This window comes from Pomacea canaliculata, linkage group LG7 (assembly GCF_003073045.1).
Source record: "Pomacea canaliculata isolate SZHN2017 linkage group LG7, ASM307304v1, whole genome shotgun sequence".
Taxonomy (NCBI): domain Eukaryota; kingdom Metazoa; phylum Mollusca; class Gastropoda; order Architaenioglossa; family Ampullariidae; genus Pomacea; species Pomacea canaliculata.
In genome coordinates this window covers 13,891,629-13,913,802 of record NC_037596.1, presented here as the reverse complement: position 1 = coordinate 13,913,802, position 22,174 = coordinate 13,891,629, and the positions used below count along the sequence as shown (strand labels likewise).

The following is a 22,174-nucleotide window of genomic DNA, read 5'->3' as shown; positions in this document are numbered from 1 at the left end:
AAATACATTTAATGGGAACATGTGCCATTCTTACTCATGCATGCAGGTTGTAGTAATAAGTTTGATTAATTCGTTTAAACCACCAACTAATATGAATATTTTTAGGCAAACTTCAGAAGAAGCACAAGGTATAGCTTCTACTATACAGTCTTTCCATAGCCTTACTCACACTTCCGTGTGTGACAAAGTCAGCGCGGCAAAGAACTAGATCGGATCGAATCTTCCTTTATGCTGTTTAGGGTAATTTCCCAAACTATAAACATATACTTTTGATTTGGTTTTTTTGCCCGTTTGTTGTGATCGTTCGCCAATAAATTCTATTCTAGATAATATCGGAGATTCAGGTTACGAAAATAGATGAACTTTTTAAGTAATGTCTTATCTCAAGCTGTGAGCATTATATATGAGGAAATGCCTCACTCGATCTGTTGCTGCTTAATTGTATTTTCTGCTCGATCTTAATTCTTATTCTTTATTTATGAAATTGAAAACGAGCCTTTCGTGTATTCTTGTGGCTATGGTACACGTTAGAGATTGTTCACAATAGTTTATACTCCTTCTTGTTATTATACATTTTACTGCATATGTAATTCAAGAAACTATATTTTATTAGCACATTCGATCATGGTGGTTTTACATTAATTGGTAGGGTCTGAGTCATCAAGAAAAACAGACTGTCAAAACCCATCTATAAATATAATTGTGGTATAATTAATCTTGATCGATCTAGCCACGTTATTACAATCAGTTCAAGAATATATAGCTATCTCAGGTTAAAAAATCAGTAGGTCGAGAGTTTAACAATAGCTAGTCGAGAATTATTTGTAAACGCTTGTGCTTATATTATAAGTAGGACGAGCATATATGCAGTTATCCTCTTGCTAATGGTCTGCCCTGCTTGAGGCATGATAACAGGCTCGCGTATCGTCACGCCACAGCCACAGAGCGAATTTCTTATATGGCTTTGGCAAAGAGGATCCTCTTTGGCTTTGTTTTGTAAAGACTATGGGGTGTCTACTCCCCACTGGTCTACAGTATACAAATTATTTATTTATTAGGGGCTTCCCCTACCACAGGCTGAGCCAATCAGCGACACTTCCGTATGGACGTCACAGGAGCTATTTTTAACACGGCTGACAGCTTAGTGGTTTCAGCAGCGTTAAAGTTTACTGCACGAAAAGATTTACCAATCGAGGGAAAAAATACAGAAGCATCTGTTTCTGATATGAAGCTTGATAAAAGTGATCTCGACGCCGACGTCTTGGAAGATGGCGAGACAACGACGTCGACAAAGTCGGGCATGAAGACGACGGCGGCCAATGGACACGGTAAGTGGCACATACACTCGATAGTCACAACACGGATATGGAGGCCATGTTTGTAATGTGCGGTCAGATCACTGAGATGAGCAGTTGCAAGCTTTCTCCCAAGTGTAGTGAAACTCTGATTAAATACAGTTTAATGGGTTCACTTTTATTTTGGTTCAGTTATGCGTAGATTGTGCTTCCATTATAGATACTTTCTATAAAAGGTTGTAGACCATCTGTGACCTCACAATACTTACAGTATATCTTGTCATATGACTACAAACATATCCATGATATGACGGTTGACATAGTAATAGTGTAAATTATTACTATTTGTTGAATTATTTATTTAACAGAAACAACCATGAGTGAAGATGACAACGATTCTATGCAATTTGATTATATCAACCTATTTTAAGGCATTACAATTTACACTGGCTGCATATTGTAAAACTAGTTTTTACTGTGAAAGGAGGACCCGGCGACCAGTGTTTAAAAAGAGTCGTAGTAAGCATTTGCATTAATATAATGCACAGGAATCGGATGTTCACATAGTCACAATGAATCACAAAAGAGACATTGTTTTTTTGGATAAAACATTGTGTAAACAAAAATATCAGGATAATTTTAAAAGGTAATTAGTATAAACAGCACATGCACCCACTGAAAATGTCGGTATGTGTCTGGTAAACTGAGAAAAATGGTAAGAGTTAGTGGTCAGATTTTTCAGGTACCCCTAAGACCTTAAAATACTGATCATGATGATGGTGATATGTACTCTATTCTCTCTCTCACTCACACACACATAAATAATAATTAAAAAAAAGAAAACCAGATGGGGTAAAATTAAAGATTTGAATTTAATTTAAAGTTAGATTTAAAAATTATTTTAAATGGCTGAGTTTAATTTTTAATTGATCTTAAATATTAATTCCCCAAATCCTAGAGAATAATCCTGTTCTGACTGAGATTTAACTTGTACAAACCTTTGAACTATCACTGCTTTTAAGAAAGAGGTTAAAACCTTATTTCCTGGGATGAGTCTAAAGTAGACTCTGTGTTAATACTGCAAAGTCTTACTAATCTCAGCTCTGCAAGAGCATTAAAAAAAAAAAAAAAAGTAAAATCATGACAGCAGAGTTTTGTGACCAACTGCTCTGTTCACCTCCTAGCAGTATTGACCTATGTTCTAACTTGGGTGGCCTTTAAAGAGGACTTTATTTTTTGTTTTTTAGCTTAGGCTTGGCCTGGTAATATTACATAAGGTCAATGTTCAGAACTGAATCTATCCCTTATGATGACTAGGCATCAAGAAACATACTAAAAAATAAAAGCACTTAATTTTAAGTAATGATAACAGCATTTAGTCTCAATTGAGCGAACAAATACTTAAAATAATTATATGGAAGGAGGCTGTCTAGTCTGTTGAGTAGTGCATCAGAGAGTGTGCTTGTGTATCTGAGGCCTTCTTGGTTCATGATTGGAAAGACTGTCCTCACACAGAAATGGATGTAAGATTTTTCAGAAAAGGTAGAGTGTAAATCTGCTTTCTACATGTGATTCTCAGACCTAGTAAACCACACACAGCCTTTACCTTTATTAAGATACCAGGACTTGTAAAAGCCATCAGTCTTCCTATAACTGTTAATTACCTTGACCTTGCAGATGTTAAAATCACACTTGGAAAATACTGACACATCACTGCAGTAGTATTTAGTTGGATTTATGTCAATATTATATTTGTAGTGATGAGTAAGATAAAAACAAATTCTGCATTTTTTCAGAAACAACTTTATTAAACATTGTTTGTTTCTGTGAACCATTTTAACAAAGGTGTATTGAGTGAATACTCCAAGAAGTTAGGCTGCAATGTTGTAGGTTTAAAACCTCAATAAATAAACAGGAAAGAGAAGTAGACACGACTGACGCACGTAGACCAGCTGCCGCGGTAACCATGTCGTGACGTAAGCAAGTATTATAGCAGCACCGTACGCATCGATCAAAAACAACACAAGAAATTTCTGTCGAATATATTTTTAGACTACTTTATAATGCTGTTTTAATTGTTGTTGTATATCTTCTATGTTAAGATACTAGTCAGAGCAGAAGTAACGAGTATTATTGCCATATTTTAAGGAAAAACTCGTGGGAATCCCCTTCTGGTAAAACGAAAAAGGAAGAAGTCATGATTGGTTAAAACTTTAGCCAATAGACAACGAGGTTACGGCATACCTTGGCGCCACCGCGGATAGTTACTAGATGAATGGCTTGAGGTCGCGAACAGTAACAAGGAAATGCCTAGGTTTGAAACAGATAACAAATCTTGAGAAGCTATTACGTTCGTGCAATTTCGAGTCTAGTTAATGCTTGCAAGTTGCCGGCAAGCTTGAAGTCGTAGTTATTGTAGTACACGCAGTTGTGTAGGAAGGAAAGAGGTAAGCGATTTTCGTTGATCAGGCGCCTTTGCCTACCCCTACCCCATACCCCCCAAAAAAACAGCCCATCCCAACAGAGTTTAGTCATAGTGATGGTGGCCAGCAAGCATCACAATAAGACAGCGTACGTTGACGAGTGACCTCATGTGTGTGTGCGCGCGCGCGTAGAGTATGGGTTTGCGGTACTAAAACTTTCAGTTGCACTCCTCAGCAAATATTTGTTGAATACTTCCCTACAATTTCTTTCTTTAGCGAATGTTGGAAGAATTAATAACAAATAGGGAAAAATTTGTGTTTTTGGAGAAAGAGCAGTGAAGATTCCCATTAGTATGTGGTCACTTTTATTTTAGCTAATAAAATAAAGTGTATTATAAGTCATTTCCCCATGACAGGAGCAAGATTTACAACACTTGACATCAATGAGATTGTATTAAGTATGATTGACTGTAGTTTAACAGTTTATTGAATTATGCTATTCACTTATTGGTTTTTTTTTTAATATTTCAGGTGAGATCAAAATGACCATTCATGAATTGCATTGTCCAAATGGATGTGTTGTCAAAACTAGTGCTTTGGAGAATGGGACAAATCCCATAAAGGACATCAAACGACGAGAACCCACAGAAGATACAGAAGAAGTGACAGGAGATATGGCAAAGGAAAGTCATGATGTGAATTTCGTTTCGGTTGCCCTTGACAACTGCCACATTGATGAAGGCAGCAAGATGCTAGAGAAGAAGATGGCATTGCTGAACTTGGTTGCAGATGACAACTGCGAAGAAGGGAATGGCAGAGACATCAAACAGCTAAAAACACAAACTTCTGTCATCACAGTTGATCCGCCAAGTTTGAACAGCGAGGAGGAGGAGGAGAGATGTGAAGAACAAGAGGATCTTACTTGCCGAGGACCAACTGCTGGGAGACCTGTCAACTATTGTCCAAGTAGTGTCAGCGTCAACCATGTCGCCCGTAAGGCCTATGACAGCCACAATATGGATGCACTCTTTCAAGTGACTGACCTTCAAGTACCAAGTCATCACCAGCAGCCCTCCTGCCAGGGATTCCCACCAATATCAAATCAGACAGGATATGATCACTATCATGGTTCTCACTACATGCGTGCTGCTGAGTCTGAGAGCTCAGCCTTGCAGATGTCAACTGGTAACTTGAGCGGCAAACGTCGAGTTGATGAGGATGCCAGCACCCCTTTTAAATACACTCGGCCATTAGCAGAAAACATGGGATATGATCAAAACTACAATTCAAACATAGGGATGAATAATGGACAACATGTTTACACAAAAATTTTGCCTGGACTGGTATCCGGTGGCCAGGTGAGATTATAGTTGTTTCCAGGTCATTTTTCTTTTTTTTTTTTTCATCACATTGTTATGTATTAATATACTTTATGGCTATGAGTATGATTATTTACTGAAAACTCAACTGCATAGAATATAAATATATAATATAAATTAGTAGGAAGTATATTTGATGACATAATAAGTTTATACTTAGACCATGGAGAACAAGTCACTGCAGGCTGCTGTCACATATGTACCACTTAAAGCTGTTGCCCACAGATTAGTGTCAGCGTGATGCATGTAACTCAGACCCTGAACACATCCTGCAAGAATGCTTTTTCATGTGTCTGAAAGATCTCCTGGCATAATGCAACAGGGTGAAGGACAAACTATGGGGGAGCAGAAGTGAATTAGAAAAAAAAACTGTCGAGTCTGAGGACATTCAAATTCTAGTGCGAGTCAGATGACCTTGAATAAAGGTGTCATGAAGCATGCTAATTGCATTAATAACGTAGATCTGTTTACAAACCATTACTTTGAATTATATGGTGAGGTGGCATACTGATCCAGTATAAAGATGTGTCTTGTGTGTGAGGAGTTGGAAAGAAGAGTCAGATATTTGATATCAGTTTGATAGGTAATTTTTTAAGATTCATGGTTCCTCGCAGATTGTTTTGGAATTCTTAATGTATGGAGTTGTAAGTGAATGAAATGTATTTTAGTGGTTTCCAGCTCATTGGATCATAGCTTACTACATGCTAATTCTAGCATACTTATTAGATTTGTCATGTCCATTCCATTTTTTCCCGTTCACTTTTGAGTTACTACAACTGGAGTTAGTACCTTATATGTGTATATGCGAGTGCGAGAGAATCATATATTAAGAGATGAGTCTTTGATAACAAAATCATCATGGCATAATGCATTCAGAGTGTCTTGAAAATGCAGAGGTGTAATGCTTGTCCTGCATTGTTGTGCCCCACAGGTTGTGGACAACTCTCCAAAAATGTTCCCTGTGGAACATAATATGAGAGATGTTCCTTTTCAATCAGAACTGGGCAGGCAGTTCTCAGCCAGTGATGTGGATCAGTTCCTGGAGGTAATGAGCCAGTTTCAAACTAATGACCAGCACCAACAGAAGGAGCAGACAACCAGCACAAACAGTCAGCACTTTCAGCAGCTGCCACCACAGACTGTCCATGACCTAAAGACCCGAGGGAAGGTTAGTGTTTAAATTGTGCCTCTTTTAATGGTATACTTCCATTCTTTTCCATCTCCGCATTTAATTTCTTTTTCAGTTATTGGTTGCTAGTTTTCCCATTTCAGGTTCACTTGTCTTCATCACTCACTCACCCTATCATTTACTTATGGTCATCATGCTAGGGTCACTTTGAGTATGAAGGTTTCATTCTTGCTTGTCACACGCATTTTTGTTTCGTTCTGCAGATCAGTGACAATTTTTACGATCTTATATCTTTAGTCCTCTACTTCTCATGTTTGTGAGTGTTTTTAACCATATACCCTTGCATGCTTGCAAATAAGTGTAAATCGCTGTGTGCTTGCAAACAACTTCAAACATTTTTGCCTGTTTGCTTCAGCCTTTCCAACAGAACCTTCACGACTGTGACGCTGGTTATATCAGTGAGAACAGTCCACACTGTGAGGTCATCTCTCCTAGTGGCAGCCCCAAATCTGCTTATTCCCCACCTCCTTCTGTCATGTCTGGAGACAGTGGAGTTGCTAGTCCTCAAAATGATGATGCTATGTCTACCCACATGCCCAGTCCAGCCAGTGACCACATGGCCTACAGTAATGGTAGCTATTGCAACACAGCTAGCCCACAGTCCGTTGGCTCTCACCCTGGATCTGTGATGGGCTGCCTTGATGACTCTCCGAGTGATGAATATGTTGGACAGTTCCCTTTTGGGCTGGACAATGCTCCATACACCAGCTCAAGTGATGTGCTGAAGGCAGGTGACATGTCAACGATGCCCTGGTCACAATATTTTGAGAACGATGGGTTGAGCTCTTTCTTCAACTTACACAAGGATGAGCTGAAGGATGCCCTGGAGGTTGTTGCTAAAGACATACAGAGTAGCTCCAGCAGAGGTCAGCTGGGGAAGATCAATGGTGACTTGCCCCTTAACAAGAATGTACAGGTGTGTTATCATCACATTTTATTTTAACCTGACCTTAAGCAGGTTTTTCTGTCTTGTGTTTATTATGTCTGTTGCTATATCTCTGTACAACTGTTTGTGGACGTGTTTTAGTCTGTACAGTAAGAAGGTCTTTATTAAAACCTTCCCAATTACAACCCCCTTGTAGTTATGACCCCAACAATTCTATATAAACATAATCAAAGCATATTGCTGAAATATCCTAATACTGAAAGTTGAGTCCATCCAGACTCAAAATATGAATAAATCTCCAGTGACAGGAGTAACTATTAGCATCACATGTTTTGTACGACAAATTCAGCTAAATTCAGTTGCTTTGCAATAAACATTCAGAGAACAAATGGCACAGTGGTGCATAACGTGATTTTCTTCTGAATCATTTGTTGGGGGAAGGGTGTTGAAAAAAGGCTTTGTCATCATTGCTCTTTGCCTGGAGGTTCTTAATGTATATAGAGAGGTTCAGTTAATACGAAAAAGATGTTACTCCTCAGACACTCATTTAGCCTGGGCCTGGTCAGTTCGAATTTCAGTGGTAGTTTTTGGCTGAAATGACCCCTCGATCACCATTGTTGTCTCTTTAATTGCGCACAACAGTCAATTATGGCTCATCTGATTTACGATCTTTTGCAGAAATCACCTCTTTGAAAATAAAATTGTGACCAACTGTTTCTGCTTTATTGTGACTTCTTGCAGAAATCAAGTTCAAAATTATAAATAGCACATTTTAATAGAGCGCCTTTGCCTGCGGCCATCCGTATCTATTGATCAATTGCTTTTAACTTGGGGTTAGTTCCACTATCAATCTTAAGTACAGTCTAACATTGGCAGAATACACATGACCAAGTGAAAGTGAAAACTATAAAGAAGCATTATGATATGGTTTTTAAGAGCATTATTTCAACATTTAAATAAATCAACTTTAATTCATAGTTGTTTTCAGTCATGGTTTGTGGAATCAAAGCAGACTGGTTGATCTCCCTGCTATGACCCCTCTAAGTTATGACCTGATTTCAGTGGATTTTAGCATGTCTTAAAAGGAAGGTTTTACTGTATCAGTTTGTCTGTTGTGTAAATTTGTCTTTGTGATTTTGCATTTCTTAGGGGAATGTGCTTTATAAATTTTTGTTATGATTATTATTACAGGTGCCATCTTCCGTACTTAATGTCCTGCAACCAGCCAACAAGACGATTGCTCCAGCAGCGGCTGTACCCACCAGCGTGACAGAGGCACAAGGCCGTCCAAGCAAACTTCCTTTGCCTGCACTAGCCAAGCCAGGTGGAAGTACGACCAGTGCTGGAGCCGTGCCTATGGTTGTTGTGCCACCAACTATTGCACCAAACCGTCCACCAGCTGTTACTGTTGCACCTGTACTCATGATGCCTCCGGGCCAGCAGGTATGACTTACACATTGAGTTTTTCAGAGTTTGAAAATGTCACATTCATCTTTTTGTGTAATTAATTTTTTCATGGTAGCTTTTATTCTAGTTTGTGAGTGCATTTGTATATATGGGTGTATACATATGTATGGGCATGTATATATGAAAGAAAGAGAACTACTTCGGTAGTATTTTAGTTTCATTTTAAAATTTACTGTATTTGTGTCATCTAAATTTACTGACACATATTTCATCTCTGTTCTGCTTGCAAATACTACCTATATTTTATTTCTCTCTACTCTTTATAATTTGTAGTTCTGGAATGAGAAGATGTCTTGTATACAAAACAAGATCATTTTGAGCCTAACATCATTATTCAGTAATTCTAAAGTAGAAAGATTAAGCCTTCATTTCAATCCTGTTTGCTTTTATTATTTTATTTTTGCAGTTTATTTTCGTAGTCAACTCTAATCCTCAACCAGCTCCCAAACTTAAGCCCCAGTTTGTTCCCATCAAGCCCAAAATTCCATCAATAACTCAGACCACGACGACTGGTGGCTCCCCAAAGACAACAGACAAGTTGACTTCGACACACATCCGCAACACTCAGGAGAGCAACAGTAACAACACCAATAACATTAGTAGCAGTTCTACCAGCAGCCAGATCTCATCAGCCGAGGCGCCTGAAGCCAGGCCGGCATCATCTCGATCTCCAAACACAAGTGAGTTGCTGATTTGTAAAGTGCAGTGGTATATTTCAGTTGCCTATTTTTAATAGCAACTGTCAGGCAACCAGAAAATACATTGAATTTTATCCGACATCTACTAATCCTTATTGGTGCTGGTTACCTCAGATTTTACTATTTTGAGAGATTTGGTTGGACAGTTTGGATGCCTTACACACACATACTCATATATGTACATGTAATGTGCTGTGTAAACGTTTAGATAACATTTAGATATTTTTCAGGTTTACAATGAAATTTGTTTTATCATTCCTGAAGTTGTGCACTTTCATTTTTAAGGCTTTTGTGGCCTCTGCAGTCTTTAGATTGAAATAAAGGAATTAATTTCCTTGCCTGTTTTATTTGACAGCTCGGAGTGGCCCACAGCAGAGGATGCTAAATATTGCTCGACGGCTTGTCGCTAGCATGACTAAAAATGATCTACAATTTCAAGATTCAGAAGGCGACACGTGAGTGCACCTTTTTTAAGTGCTGAAAGATTCTGTTAAGCCAATCATTTTAAGACCCAGAATTAATATATTAGTCATAATGATAATTAAATTTGTAAAGGGCATTTCCCCATTCGAAGGTGAGCTTAATGTGCTATGCACAAAAGACTGAATGAACTTTCAGTCAACCATACAGCAGTGAACAGAAGTTAGTTTTGGAAGGCCATGGATACAGCCACACAATGCAGTGTATTCTTAACAAATATTTTGCAGGTACTTGCATGTGTCAGTATGCAAGGCAGACTGTAACATGGTACAGGCTTTGTTGGAACGATTGACCCGTGAGCAGTTAAGCCCCATGATCAATATGCAGAACTGTATGCGGCAGGTTGGTGCCTGTTGACTTTTAGAGATTGTGTTGTGTGCTTCTTGTTTCAGTTTTAACAGAATTAGATAAAGCACATATGAATATGTCTCTATGGCTAGGAAAGTTTACACAATCCTGATGTACAAATGTTATTCAAGAGTGATGGTAGCAAAAAATTTTTAAACTTAATTTTGATAACTTTTTCATACAAGTAAAAGAAGGATGTACACATACATTGCTAGTACAATTCCAAATTTTTTAAGGGAAAATGTATTAAAAGAATGCTTCTTTAATCTAAAAATGTTATAAAACTCTACCTTAGAAATGCTATTGTAAAGTCCTGCCAAATGGGTCAGAGAATGGGGTCGTTGATAACTATTTATTTGTCTTTATTTATTTACTTTTATTTTTACAGACCCCCTTGTATCTTGCGGTCAGCTCCAATCACCCAGAGATGGTGAGGCTTCTTCTTCAGTTTGGTGCAGATGTCAACATATTTGCTGAGGTGAGAATTTCTATTTTCCTTGTGTTTTCCATAGCATTAGATGTTTTGTTGGTGGATTGTGCAGGTTATCTGCAAGTAATAGCTTATTTTAGGTTGAGTGCATGTTTTGTGGATGACTGGAGTCAGAATCCTTTCCTTTGGTGAGCAGTCACTCCCTAGCCAGTTAGGCAAAGGGACATCACTCTCCCAAACTTGCATAATCAAGAATACAGATCTGTTCACATCTCAATTTTTCGTCTGTGCCCTTATTTATTTATTTTTGTACATACATTCTTCATGTCTCCAAACTCATTTCTGCTGATGTGGCACCTGTTAACAGGGCCATCTGCTTTGCCGTGATATAGCCTGAGTTGCAGGCTCCTCACCTCACTTGTTTTGGATGGTTGGTGGGGAGATAACAAGTTAACACTGGATTAGTTTGTTTCTGCAGTCAAAGTGGAATCAAGAATTCTTGGCTAAAATTAATTTGCACTAATGAATCATTAACAATAAGTGAGAATCTATATAGCACAATATTTTATCCAAAGGTAAACTCATTGCGCTGAACAAGATCATGAAAGAGTCACAAAGATGCTGAACAAAGAACAGCGCGAAGACTTGCTGAATTCTGGCAGTAAAGAAGTAAACATAAATAATCATCAAGCTTCAAGTTACTGTGAGGAGTGTTCGAGGGCAAGAAGTGATAGAATGGTTATGATGATGATGATGATGATATACACGTCAAACTAAAATCCTTATCCTTTTATTTTAGCACCTGCTGGCAGATGGCCGTTCCAAAGAAGTAAAGACAGCTCTCCACTGTGCAGCTTTAGGTGGAAGGCAATATTTGGACACGCTGAAAGAGTTGCTGGCCGCACCAGACCTCCAGGTTGACCTTGTGAACTCTGATGGTCAGTATTGTTTACTGTTATTGTTGTTGTTATCATGGTGTTAGAATAAAAATCACACATTGACCATTTTCGGGTCTTGGATTTCATTAACCTGGATAAAATGCTAATGAAATGTACAAAATAGATACTGTAACTAGATATGCTCATAGCTAAAAATGATCTGGTTGACAGTGGCTGCAGTGGTCTCCATTAATTTTAGCAAGTTTTTTATAATAATAATAATAAAGGAGCTCTACTGTCTGTTCAGTTACTTAAAATGAAATTAGACACTTGTGCACTGTAAAGGCTTGTCCTCCATTCTAACATATTTTAATGTTTTCAGGTCACACAGCTCTGCACTGTGCTATTTTGGAACATCGCAAACCTTCTTTTGAGGGTGAAGGATTTATTGACAATCTGCCAATCATACAGGCATTGATCCGGCATGGTGCAGACCCCAATGCCCAGGTAACTTTTGTGGAGGTTGATATGGTTCTCAGCTGTTGCCGTTGTTGAGTATTTTATAATTATCATTGTATCAGTTTGGTTTTTAAAAAAATCTTTTCTAACAACATATGTTATGGTACATTGCTTTGGGTATCAGCAGATGTCACAGAATAAACACCAAAGAGTATAAAGAATGTCATATTTTTTTTCTCACCCTCAGGTTAAGAAAGCGGCAAAACAGCTCTTATGTATGCTCTGGAATGCAGAGATGTCTCTCTGGTTGAAGACATGGTGTCCCTGATTGACCCTGTACGCCTTCGCACCTTCCTGAAGACCCCGGCCTTTGATGGCAGCACCTGCACACGGATAGCAGAAAATTTACGGTTTGCCCTTAACCCGGAGAGCTGCCAGAGACTGTTTGCCTGCCTCCGGATCAATGGTTCACGGAAGGATAGCAACGTGGCCTCATAGGGTGTGGCAGGGTTGTTGATACTTTGCCTAATTCAGTGTTTGAGAGCATGTCCAGCTCCAAGCCCATCCCTCCTGGACAATGTTTGTGTCTTTGCTTATGAGTCAATGTTTGCTAAAGAAGCCGTCTATTTTGTGCTTTGAGATGAAACATTGTTGCGAAGAACAGTGGGAAGCCTAGATAGTTTGCCCCAGAAGACCCAAGAGCGAGCTGAATGTGAATGATGCAGATGTCTTTGCAATCTGGGACTTCCTCTTTTTATCTATGGGAAAATGACACTGGTATGCTTCCCATGGTGGAATGATGTCTCTTGATGCGAAGCTTTGTTGTAGGTTAATCTGATTTTCCACTGGTGTGTTCGATTAATATCGCAGAATTTTGCATCAGCCAGAGGCAGAATCCTGTACTGATAGGCAGAAACTTGCAGCAATAGGCAAAGTGATGCACAACTAGTGTTTGGAAGGGGCGTAAAGAAGAATTATATGAGAAATTAAGGGAGATAGTATTTAGTAAATTGCTAAAGGCAAGCAAAATCTGTTGTGGCAGGCATATTGGGAAACGAGTTTTACATGCTTCAACAGATGATATAAATATTGTTAGGAAAAGTAGGTTTCTGGATGCTTTCACAGATGTTACTATTGTTGGGTAATATTGTTTCAGATAATATAAGAAAGAGATTAGGAGATGGGAAGGTTCATTTGTGATATGGATCAAGGGCTTTATCCGTCATAAAAAGGTGGGAAATATTTATTTCATGTACAGTCTAACTGTAACCTAAAATTGTTGATAGCAATGAAAAGCTGCTTTTTCTGTTTGTATATTGTCATGTGTGTATTGTGTGATCATTGCTAAATGGGAACAAATTGTGATCTATCATTTTTAAAGATGCATTTAGTTAGAAAATTTCACAAAGAACATTGTCTTTTGTTGTCCCTCGTATGTCTTTCTTCATACATAGACTACCATGCTCCATGTTCACCTAACCTCTAAAACGTGATTTGTTATATTTTTTAAAAACTGGTCTTTGCTCTCTTTTTGAGAAAAAAATGTGATAAAAGAGGACAATTTGTTCCCATGCTAAGGACTTATATTTGGTTTCTTTCTGAAACATTTTGGAAGATATTTGGCAGCTTCAAGATTATTACAGTATGGTGTTAAGCTGGCAGGGTTTTTGGCATTGGTTTGGAAACTGGGGAAGGGAAAATGTTTTGCACCTTTTAATGATTAATGGTTTTCTATATGGCATTTCTTCAGTGGCATAATGGATGCTGGGTCATCTGTTAGGCAGCATCTAATGAAACTCACCTGTAGTTTGTAAACAGTAGTTATTATTCTGTTGATTTTAGGCAGCATCACCTGCTGAAACACAGTTTTTGTTTGTTTGGTAAAAAGCCCATTACAGGGCTTAATTAATTGTAATTTGTATATTAAACTGATGAGGAATTCTTTTAGAAGGAGGGATGTGCATTTTTGTGTGTACAAGTTTTCTTCCCATAAGTCTTGCAAGTCCAGTATAAAGATTGGTTTATGTCTTGCCAAATGATTTTTTTTGTAGCATTCTTTTCTTCATTACCCACTCAAGCCATTGTAAGTAACTTTAAGATCATTCATATAAGAGCATTGCACAGGTGTTAGTATTAATCTGTTTGGGACTTTTGGTGAGATTTCACTTCTTGGAAGGATATAAAATATAAAGAATTCATTATTTTGTCAAGATTTAGCATTCAAGGTAATGAATAGATTCAGGGATCACAGGACCTACTAGAGAATTTAAACAAAAATTGCATATGGACAAACTTTAAAACTGAAGATGAATAGCACAGATGTCATCTTTGAGTGATTTGTATGTTGTTACCTCCCCTGAGGTTTTTGGATGACTTCCCAAGTCATGTTAGGAAGAAAAATATATCCTTTGAATCAAGACAAAGATTTCAGAAGGCTGAACTATGTGTCTTATAGACTTAATTAAGATTTCATTTATTGGTCTTTCAGCTGGATTTGATGATAGCTGTGCCATTCAAGTTTCAAAATGCACAGTATTTAGGTTAAACCATGATATATGGTTTGTGTTTGACTGAAGCTTTGAGATGATTGAATAATCAAACTAAACCTTTGGATAAGGATTTCAGTGTTGTAGAACATTAAAAAAATTTTTTTGACATTTTATAGTCCAAACATAAAGTTTAACTTGTTTCTTTTCTTCAAAGCTGATTAAATTGATTAGTATAGGGAAGATTAAGTGGTCTATAATTGTTATGATTTTTTTTTTTTTTAAGCAAAAGTGGTGTAGGGAGTAATAATAAGATAATAGCACATTATTCCACCATCAAGGCAGGCTCAAAATGCTTTACAAAAACAATAATAATTGACAAAAACAATGACAAAAAGCAGAAGGCAACAGTAAATGCTAAAATCTTACAGACCTAGGATTAAGATGATTGTGAATAGTAGGATGTTTAAAACATTAATTTTTATAAACATAACTGACACACGTTTTAAATGATGATAATCTCATATATAGACTATTATTATTTTTGCTATTAAAGACATCAGAGTCATTTTACTAAACAAAACAAGTGTATATAAAGAAAAAAAATGTAAATTTTTTTTATCATCTCTTTTTGTCATCAATTTCAGAGTGATTCTTTATCTGAAGCTGGTCTATTATTTGTGAGCTGAGTTGGGAGGAGAGCATATTTTTGGAAATCGTGTTAGCTGTTGAGGTAGTCTGTTTTTTGCCTCAGTTGAATGTATTTTTGAGGAATTAGGCCTCCATTTTGCTCCTCAGAGTATATTTGTGCTTCTGAGGTTACCAGATGGTTCTTATTTATCTGTTTTCCAATGTGGGGATTTTGCCTATTTCTAAATTACGATCCAAAATAACCTATCTGTATGACAAGCATTTACATGTACTTGAAGGCTTTTTCATTAATTGATATCAAGTCTCTGGTTGCACCTGGAAATAATTTCTTTTTCTTAGACTCTTAACAACATGAAACATATGTATTGTGTCATTTGCAAGCAACTGTGTTACTGTTACTGGGCATTTAGTAACAGATTAAACAATAGTAAAATCATTGTTGTATATTTTAACAAGCTGTATTGATGCTGTTATAACCAGTTTGATTTCCCCACTTTGCTTCATGCACAGATGCCCCTTCTGTCCTTATCTCTGCAGGGCTGGCTGCCTTGCCGTGATAGAGTTACCTTTCCCCTGTCCCCTTCATCTGTAGCAATTTTACTAAAGCTTCATTATATTTGAGGCAGCATGATTCAGAAAACGCCTTTATTTATATACTATTGCTTTTGGGGCTGTGATTAAGTGCAACAATCACATATTATTTTCAATCATTTGTAGTATTGATAGTATCTAAGTCTGCTTTGATGAGCATGTGATTCAGTTTGCCAGAGCCTCTTGAGTAATCAAAGTCCTTGTATATACAACACTTAACTTCCTGACTGAAGTGAATGGTCAACAGTGTGATTGTGTGTCCTCGTTAAAATTACTTTACAGGAACATCTTCTTGCTGCTTCAACAAAAATCAAAGCTTATGCTTAGCATTCTAGCATAACCTGTGCACCACTTCATTATTCATCACTCTGTTACCTGTGCCTTGAGGCTGTTTAAATGGTATGTGTACATTTAAAAAGTGAGCGTTCACACAAAAAGTATGTGCTATTCTGTAATGGAAACTGGCAAAAAGTATTCAGATTCTGATTACATCCAAAAACATGTCTTTGTCCTTAATAGAAGAGATCCTCTTGAAATACTTTTTCTTGTTTGACTGTGGCAAAGAGTGATGGGCCAGATGAACCTCAGAGTATGTAGTTGGGTCAGGTGTGTTTAGGAAATAATAGGGACATCCTTGCAGGACTTTTATTTCTACAGCTGTTTGGCACCCCGATGCCTGTTATGTAAGTTACTGTTGTGGGTGATAAATTGTCTGTCTGTTTTTAAGAATTCATATGCTGGTCAAGATTGGCAATTGTGATGTTAATGTGAACAGTTCTTGTAAGGAAAAATAGCAGAGGAAGATTTGATACCCTGACTTGCTTATAGAAGCATATTTAGAAAGATATATTTGCTTACAGTTAGTTTGCTATAATTTCTTCATGGCCTTCAAGCTAAGATTAGAAATGATCTCATACACAGAATGCACCCCTTCACAAGAAGACTTGCTATATTTGAAAACAATAAAGGCAGCATGTTTTAATTCTGGCACTTCACATTATCATACCAATGTCACAATTGTTCTGGTGAACACACTGAGTTGAGCAGTAGTACATATGTCAGTGCCACAGAAAGTGTAAGATAAGAACAAGCAGGCTTGTATAGTCTGTAACAATGTATAATGTCAGGCAACCTGATTTTATTTATAAAAGAATGTATTCGCTTGTTACATATTTTAATTGTGCAATGCATACATGTATTTTGTTTACAATCTTTACGTGACATATGCCTTAAGAAGAATGAAGTTAATTGTAGATGTAATTGTCGTTAGCAGGTAGATGGTCTCTCAAAGTGTTAGTAGTGTTAGTATATAGTGGCTCATTATATGTGTGAAATTACAATGTTGCTGCTGTGCAGAAAAGCATGTCAAATAAATCTGCACAGGTTAACCCCCCCACCAAAAAAAAAAAAAATTGAATCTGTTTGAATGGGTTAATGCCTTTATTATCTCGTTAAACTTGGACAAGCAGTGCTGATGTAATCTCAATTAAAACTGTATTTTTCCTGTAATTTAAACTTTTAAGATTTTAAATTGCCAGTGCTGCTGTTGTTATTGATAGTTTTATTTGTGATAGAAAAAGAAAGGGGAGTGCCTTGTGAACAACTTGTTTTGTGAATAAAATGTACAGTGTACATTTATGTGTTTGTTTTTATCTGACACCATATGCTAAGTGTTGTCATTCTCCATTTTTCTTTTCACTATCCATTATTTCACAAGGTACAAAGTTTTACATTATTTTACAAGTTACAAAGTAGCGCATACGATCCCATTGAACAGAGGGGAGTAAAGCTGAGTGGACAACAGAGGGAGAGAGTGGGGATGATGGTGGCTTCAATGAACTGCTTTTAATATGAATTTAATTTTGTTGATGAGAAGATAAGGCAACTTGTGAAACAATCCCTGCGCACCTGTAATTAAGGCAGGCAGATGACACCTGCATCCTCCGTATGGCCGCAGTTGTGGGTCCCGTGCTGAGTGGTTGTACAGAGGCGAATGTCCACTTCACTTCCGGTGCACGCGACGTCATCCAAGAAGATCGGTCCAGTACCAGCTCCAAAGTTAGCACCAACTGTCGCCCTTGCTCCCGCCCTGACAAACAACAGTTTCAAAATGCGTCAGAGAAATTAAGGGTTGTGGTAGATGTAAGGACCCTGCAGAGGTGAACTCAAGCCCGCTTCATCTATTTTCTCCCCTTCCTAGGGGTACCGTAGTACTCTCAGAAAACTACTCAATGGTAACAGATTCACAACCGCTTAAAACAAAGAATCGCTTAAAGGAAACTCACACAGCATATTATTGTTTCAATACTCACCGACGGAACCCCAACGACACACAGACAACACCAGCGTCAACATCGTCCCATCCATCGTCACACACTGTCCCCCACAGGTTTCCCACGAGGATCTCAACTCTACCTTCTCTGTTTGAGCTGCCTCCCACCAAGCGGACAGGGTCTGTAAACAAGTTAATAGGTAAATATTCGCTGGGATGCAGTAACCGACTCTGACATGGCGTACCCAATCTAAACAAAAAACCGGTTACCAGGTCTTCTTCAGGGTTAGGGTTCTTCGTCATTTACAGAATTTAAACTGAAACCTTTTTCCTAAAAGAAAGGAATGTGGTTAGTGTATTCCGACAAAGACTATACCCGAATAAATAAAATTGGAAAATAACACAAATGCTTACAAAGACTCACGATATTTCTTCAATGCAGTTTCCAGGGACCCAATCTTGCTGGCAAGGTCCAAACTTTTTCTTTCCCCTATTTCGATCCTCGAGATGGTGCTGGTTAGCCTGGCCTCCAGCGCTGACCTGGCTTCCGTGACCTGCTGGCGTGCGGCGGAGGTCAAGTTCCGGTACAGACGGTCCGCGGTGGAGTCCAGAAGTCCTTGGATGGACCTCATCTGCGACTGGCTGGAGATTCGCAGGTCGCTCAAGGATGCGTTGGTGGCAAGTTGCTGGACCTTCAATAGGCCCACGTCTTGATTCAGTTGCCGCAAGACGGCGCTGTTGGACATCTGGTCATTGCCCATGGCGCTAACTTCCCGTTCAACTGTCTCGTTCAGCAGCGACAAATCCGCGCGGAATTCAATCTCAGCTAAAGAGCTTTCTTGTTTTGCCGACTCCAGCAGCATAGACATCTGCTGAAGATCGTTTCTCAAGGACATGTAGTCGTCTGTCCGATTTCTTTCGCGCTCGTCCTCAAGCATTTCCAACCTGTTCAGGTGATCCTCGTAGGCCACTCGTTTGTCGCTTTCTTCTTTCAGCTTTGCCAGCACCTCGCCATAGCCTGCCTGAACTTCACGCTCCATCCTGTCTGTGAAGTTGTTTTGCCGGGATTCGAGGGCTTGCAACTCTGACCTCAGGCTTTGGAGTTGTTGACCCTGCTCAAGTCTCATATTTTCCAAACTGACCTCGCAGACTGTGAAATTTTGTCTGACTTCCTCCAGAAGCGAATCCATTGCCGCAGTCCGATCTTGCCAGTCACTGCGCATGCTCAGAGCTCCTGATTCTACTGCTGATGTCAGGTTAGAAAGCATTTCTGTCAAGCCATCAACTTGACTCGAGAATTCTTGCCGGGTTTCTTCATGCTTTTCTTCTAATTTTGTCAGTTCTAGCCTTAAAATTGATTCACTCTCGGTGGTTGATTTGTTATGAACTTCCTGCATACGATCTAGTAACTCTGCGAGTTCAGAATACAGATGAGAGTTGTTTCCTGTGAGAATGGCAACCTGACGCTGAAGGCTCTCACCCGTGACACTCAGCTGCGTCTGGGATCCTTCCAAAGATCGGATCCTTTCCTCCAGGTCTTGCGAAGAGTTTACATGTTTTTTCTCCAGATTTTCAACTTTTTCTTCCATATTCGTGGTTGCGTTGTAACAGTTGACTGCCTCTCTCTGTACAGAGGCCACACTTTGCAAAAGGGTGTTGATGATCGACTCCTGCTGTTTGATCATGGCGTCCTGCATTCGATATCGTCTCGTTCATGTCCTCGACTACCTCCTTCAGATGTGCGATGTCTTCTCGCACCACCACTACCGTCTTTCTCTGTCTGTTTGAGCGTTTCTGAAGTTTGTGATTGGATAGTTTGAACAAGGCATCTCCAGCCATGGCACTAACTTTTAGTTTAGTGCTTCGACTTGACTTCTCATGTCCAGCAGGTCCTTTTCGTAATTTGACGGACGTCTTCCAACGACGGATACAGCGTCCATCAGCAATGGCGAGTCACTCGCTAAACAGTTTCTAGAATTCAGATCGAGACGACACGAGTAGTTGCCATCCATGGAGTTAACCGGAAGTTCGAGGACAAAATAACCCTCAGAATAATTAGTGCTGAGGATTTCGCTGCCGTCAGGACCCTGAAAATAAACTCAGTTGTTTTATAGCATACAATGAACACACAAACACAAACAAACAAACAAACAAACAAACAAACAAACAAACAAACAAACAACACAAACAAACAAACAGAGAGTTTTGTACCTCCCAAACCACCGTCACAGGTGGGGTTCCGCGGTTGATGAAGTGACCACATTTTAACTGATTAATTTTGTCGCTCGAGATCTCAAGGCGGCCATTGGTCGTTTGCGGTGGTTCTGACAGAATACACAATAAACAATTAGACGAGGAACATGTTTAAATACACGTGATATTCAGACCACACACTTGCAAGTAAATGCTGTAGGTTCGAGACCCGCATGCGCTGTGCCTGAAACTTCCCCGATCCCTCTTCCGTTCTGTCCACTCAGCGGGCGGACATTTGATTCATAAAGGATGTTAAACGGGTCTATTTTTATCCTTCCACATGCCTTACAGTAGACAAAGTAAGCCACCTTACTGTAACTGCCCATTACAGTCACTAGGTTATGTAGGTGAGACTGTGTTCGAAACAATAAAAGACAATAAGACAACAACAACAAAAAATGCAGTTTCACTTTAGACTGTAAGTCACGATATGTGGGGAACATCGTTAATAAAGCTAATACAGATAAAATATTTAAGATAATAAACAAATAAAAAGTCCAGACCGAATACCAGCAGGTGGACATTCTGAATATTGATATTCGTGTTGTTCGGTCCGATGACGGTGACTGTGTAGTTCCCGCTGTCGACAGGTTTCAGGTCCTTCAGCGTCAAGCCGGAGGAAGGGTCAAACTGAACGCGGGGGGATACAGGGAAGAAGTTGTCCAGGTAGAGGATGCCTATCGTGCCATTCTGGTCCGAGACCCAGAACACCGGCAACAGCCTTTCGTCAGACTTTGTGGAATAGGGCCAGTCGAATAAGAAGTCGTCTCCAACACATTTCGTGGCCTCAGTGACAAGGTTAGACTTCCAGGCACTTGTCACTGAAATCACATCACAGAAATCGCTAGAAGAAGAACAACAAAAAGAACAAGAAGAGCAAGAAAAGGGAGAAGAAGAAGAAGGAATTTTCCGAAGAATGTCGCCACCATCAGGTCAGGTACTTACTGTGACACAACACCAGGAGAATCAAAAGCGGCAACATCTCCAATATTGTCTGCCTCTCTCGCTGCTGACATCTACCGACTGACAACTTTGTGAGACTTGGATCCTGTTGTCGAGAAAGAGTGTTTTCTGGAAAACCCGCCAACAAGATTTTCAGTCCACTGCGAGGACACTTGAAGAAGCGGAAGCTGCTTTTCGAATTCTAAACTCTGTGGAGAACTATGGTTTTTACGCAGACGAGATTTGCCACTTATTGTAATTTTTTTTAGCCTCTATAGGATAGAAAATCCTCCCAGAAAACACGCGCGCACGCACACAAACACTCACAAAGTTTTTTTATTTATTCCAATCAAATGAAAGTAAAATCAGGACTTCAATGGGGTTTGTTGTTCAGTCTTCCTGAAATGTGTCGAGACAACATACATGTAAACTGATTATGGAAGGGCTGCTTAAGATCACACAATTCTAATTTTCGCGGAAGAAGTCGGTAGGATTCTTTGCTTCTCTGTAAAGCTTGTCATTGCCAGGGGAACAGTTGGTGTGCAGGAAGGACAGAAACACTCAATGACACCAGGTCTTTATTCACAGCTTGAGTACATGTTTTCCACGAACGAACTACTTTCCCTTTGTTAATGCAGCTAGGACAACTTCAACAAAAACAAAAACAGAAAAAGAAAAATAACATCACGTCCCCTCCTCCTCCAAAAAAGAAAAAAAGAAATAAAATAAACAGTTAAAAACTCTCTAAAAACAAATCAACGTAAAATAAGTAAATAAACAAAAATAAAAAAAATACCAAAGATAACAAAACAAAACGAACCGAAATGAATCGAAATGAAACTATAAACAGAAGGATTCTAGGAAGCTGGAGCTGTCCTTATTACAACAACAAAGTTCTAGTCATCAACTACATTGTACCAACCCTCACCAGTCACAACGGTAACTCCTCCTCGGACCGCCGAAGACCCTCCCCCTCCCCCTCCCACTACCTCATAATTCATCTGTATACAGGGATGTAAGCTTCAGTCAGGAAGAATTCAGAAAAAT

General features: G+C 38.9%; 2 protein-coding genes across 3 annotated transcripts; one reads left to right on the top strand and one right to left on the bottom strand.

Annotated features, from left to right (window-relative positions):
* Window positions 1–1,087: 1,087 nt before the first annotated feature.
* Window positions 1,088–17,292, top strand: LOC112567684. Of its 2 annotated transcripts, none has more exons than XM_025244427.1 (12): window positions 1,088–1,328; window positions 4,250–5,076; window positions 6,029–6,265; window positions 6,642–7,202; window positions 8,364–8,615; window positions 9,046–9,319; window positions 9,693–9,792; window positions 10,045–10,159; window positions 10,554–10,643; window positions 11,395–11,533; window positions 11,856–11,980; window positions 12,180–17,292. In XM_025244427.1, the coding sequence occupies exons 1-12, from the start codon at window positions 1,103–1,105 to the stop codon at window positions 12,258–12,260; spliced, it is 3,027 nt and encodes a 1,008-aa protein (XP_025100212.1). In that variant the 5' UTR covers window positions 1,088–1,102; the 3' UTR covers window positions 12,261–17,292. The 2 variants fall into 2 exon arrangements, with proteins under 2 accessions (XP_025100212.1, XP_025100213.1); XM_025244428.1 differs by lacking the exon at window positions 1,088–1,328 and adding an exon at window positions 3,566–3,742.
* LOC112567686 (nucleoporin nup211-like) lies at window positions 16,779–21,290 on the bottom strand. Its single transcript, XM_025244429.1, has 6 exons — window positions 21,131–21,290; window positions 20,689–21,006; window positions 20,144–20,256; window positions 18,357–20,019; window positions 17,973–18,114; window positions 16,779–17,749 (listed from the first exon to the last, which is right to left on the bottom strand). The coding sequence occupies exons 4-6, from the start codon at window positions 19,627–19,629 to the stop codon at window positions 17,575–17,577; spliced, it is 1,590 nt and encodes a 529-aa protein (XP_025100214.1). The 5' UTR covers window positions 19,630–20,019; window positions 20,144–20,256; window positions 20,689–21,006; window positions 21,131–21,290; the 3' UTR covers window positions 16,779–17,574.
* Between the last annotated feature and the right edge of the window lie 884 nt (window positions 21,291–22,174).

Bases quoted from the DNA above. Each gene is read 5' to 3' on its own strand.
- LOC112567684 (XM_025244427.1), top strand. From the start codon at position 1,103: ATGGACGTCACAGGAGCTATTTTTAACACGGCTGACAGCTTAGTGGTT. The intron at 8,616-9,045 runs GTATGACTTACA...TTATTTTTGCAG, and splicing joins TGATGCCTCCGGGCCAGCAG to TTTATTTTCGTAGTCAACTC. The intron at 10,644-11,394 runs GTGAGAATTTCT...CTTTTATTTTAG, and splicing joins ATGTCAACATATTTGCTGAG to CACCTGCTGGCAGATGGCCG.
- LOC112567686 (XM_025244429.1), bottom strand. From the start codon at position 19,629: ATGCAGGACGCCATGATCAAACAGCAGGAGTCGATCATCAACACCCTT. The intron at 18,115-18,356 runs GTGAGTCTTTGT...ACTTGTTTACAG, and splicing joins AACTGCATTGAAGAAATATC to ACCCTGTCCGCTTGGTGGGA. The intron at 17,750-17,972 runs GTGAGTATTGAA...GTTGTTTGTCAG, and splicing joins GTGTCGTTGGGGTTCCGTCG to GGCGGGAGCAAGGGCGACAG.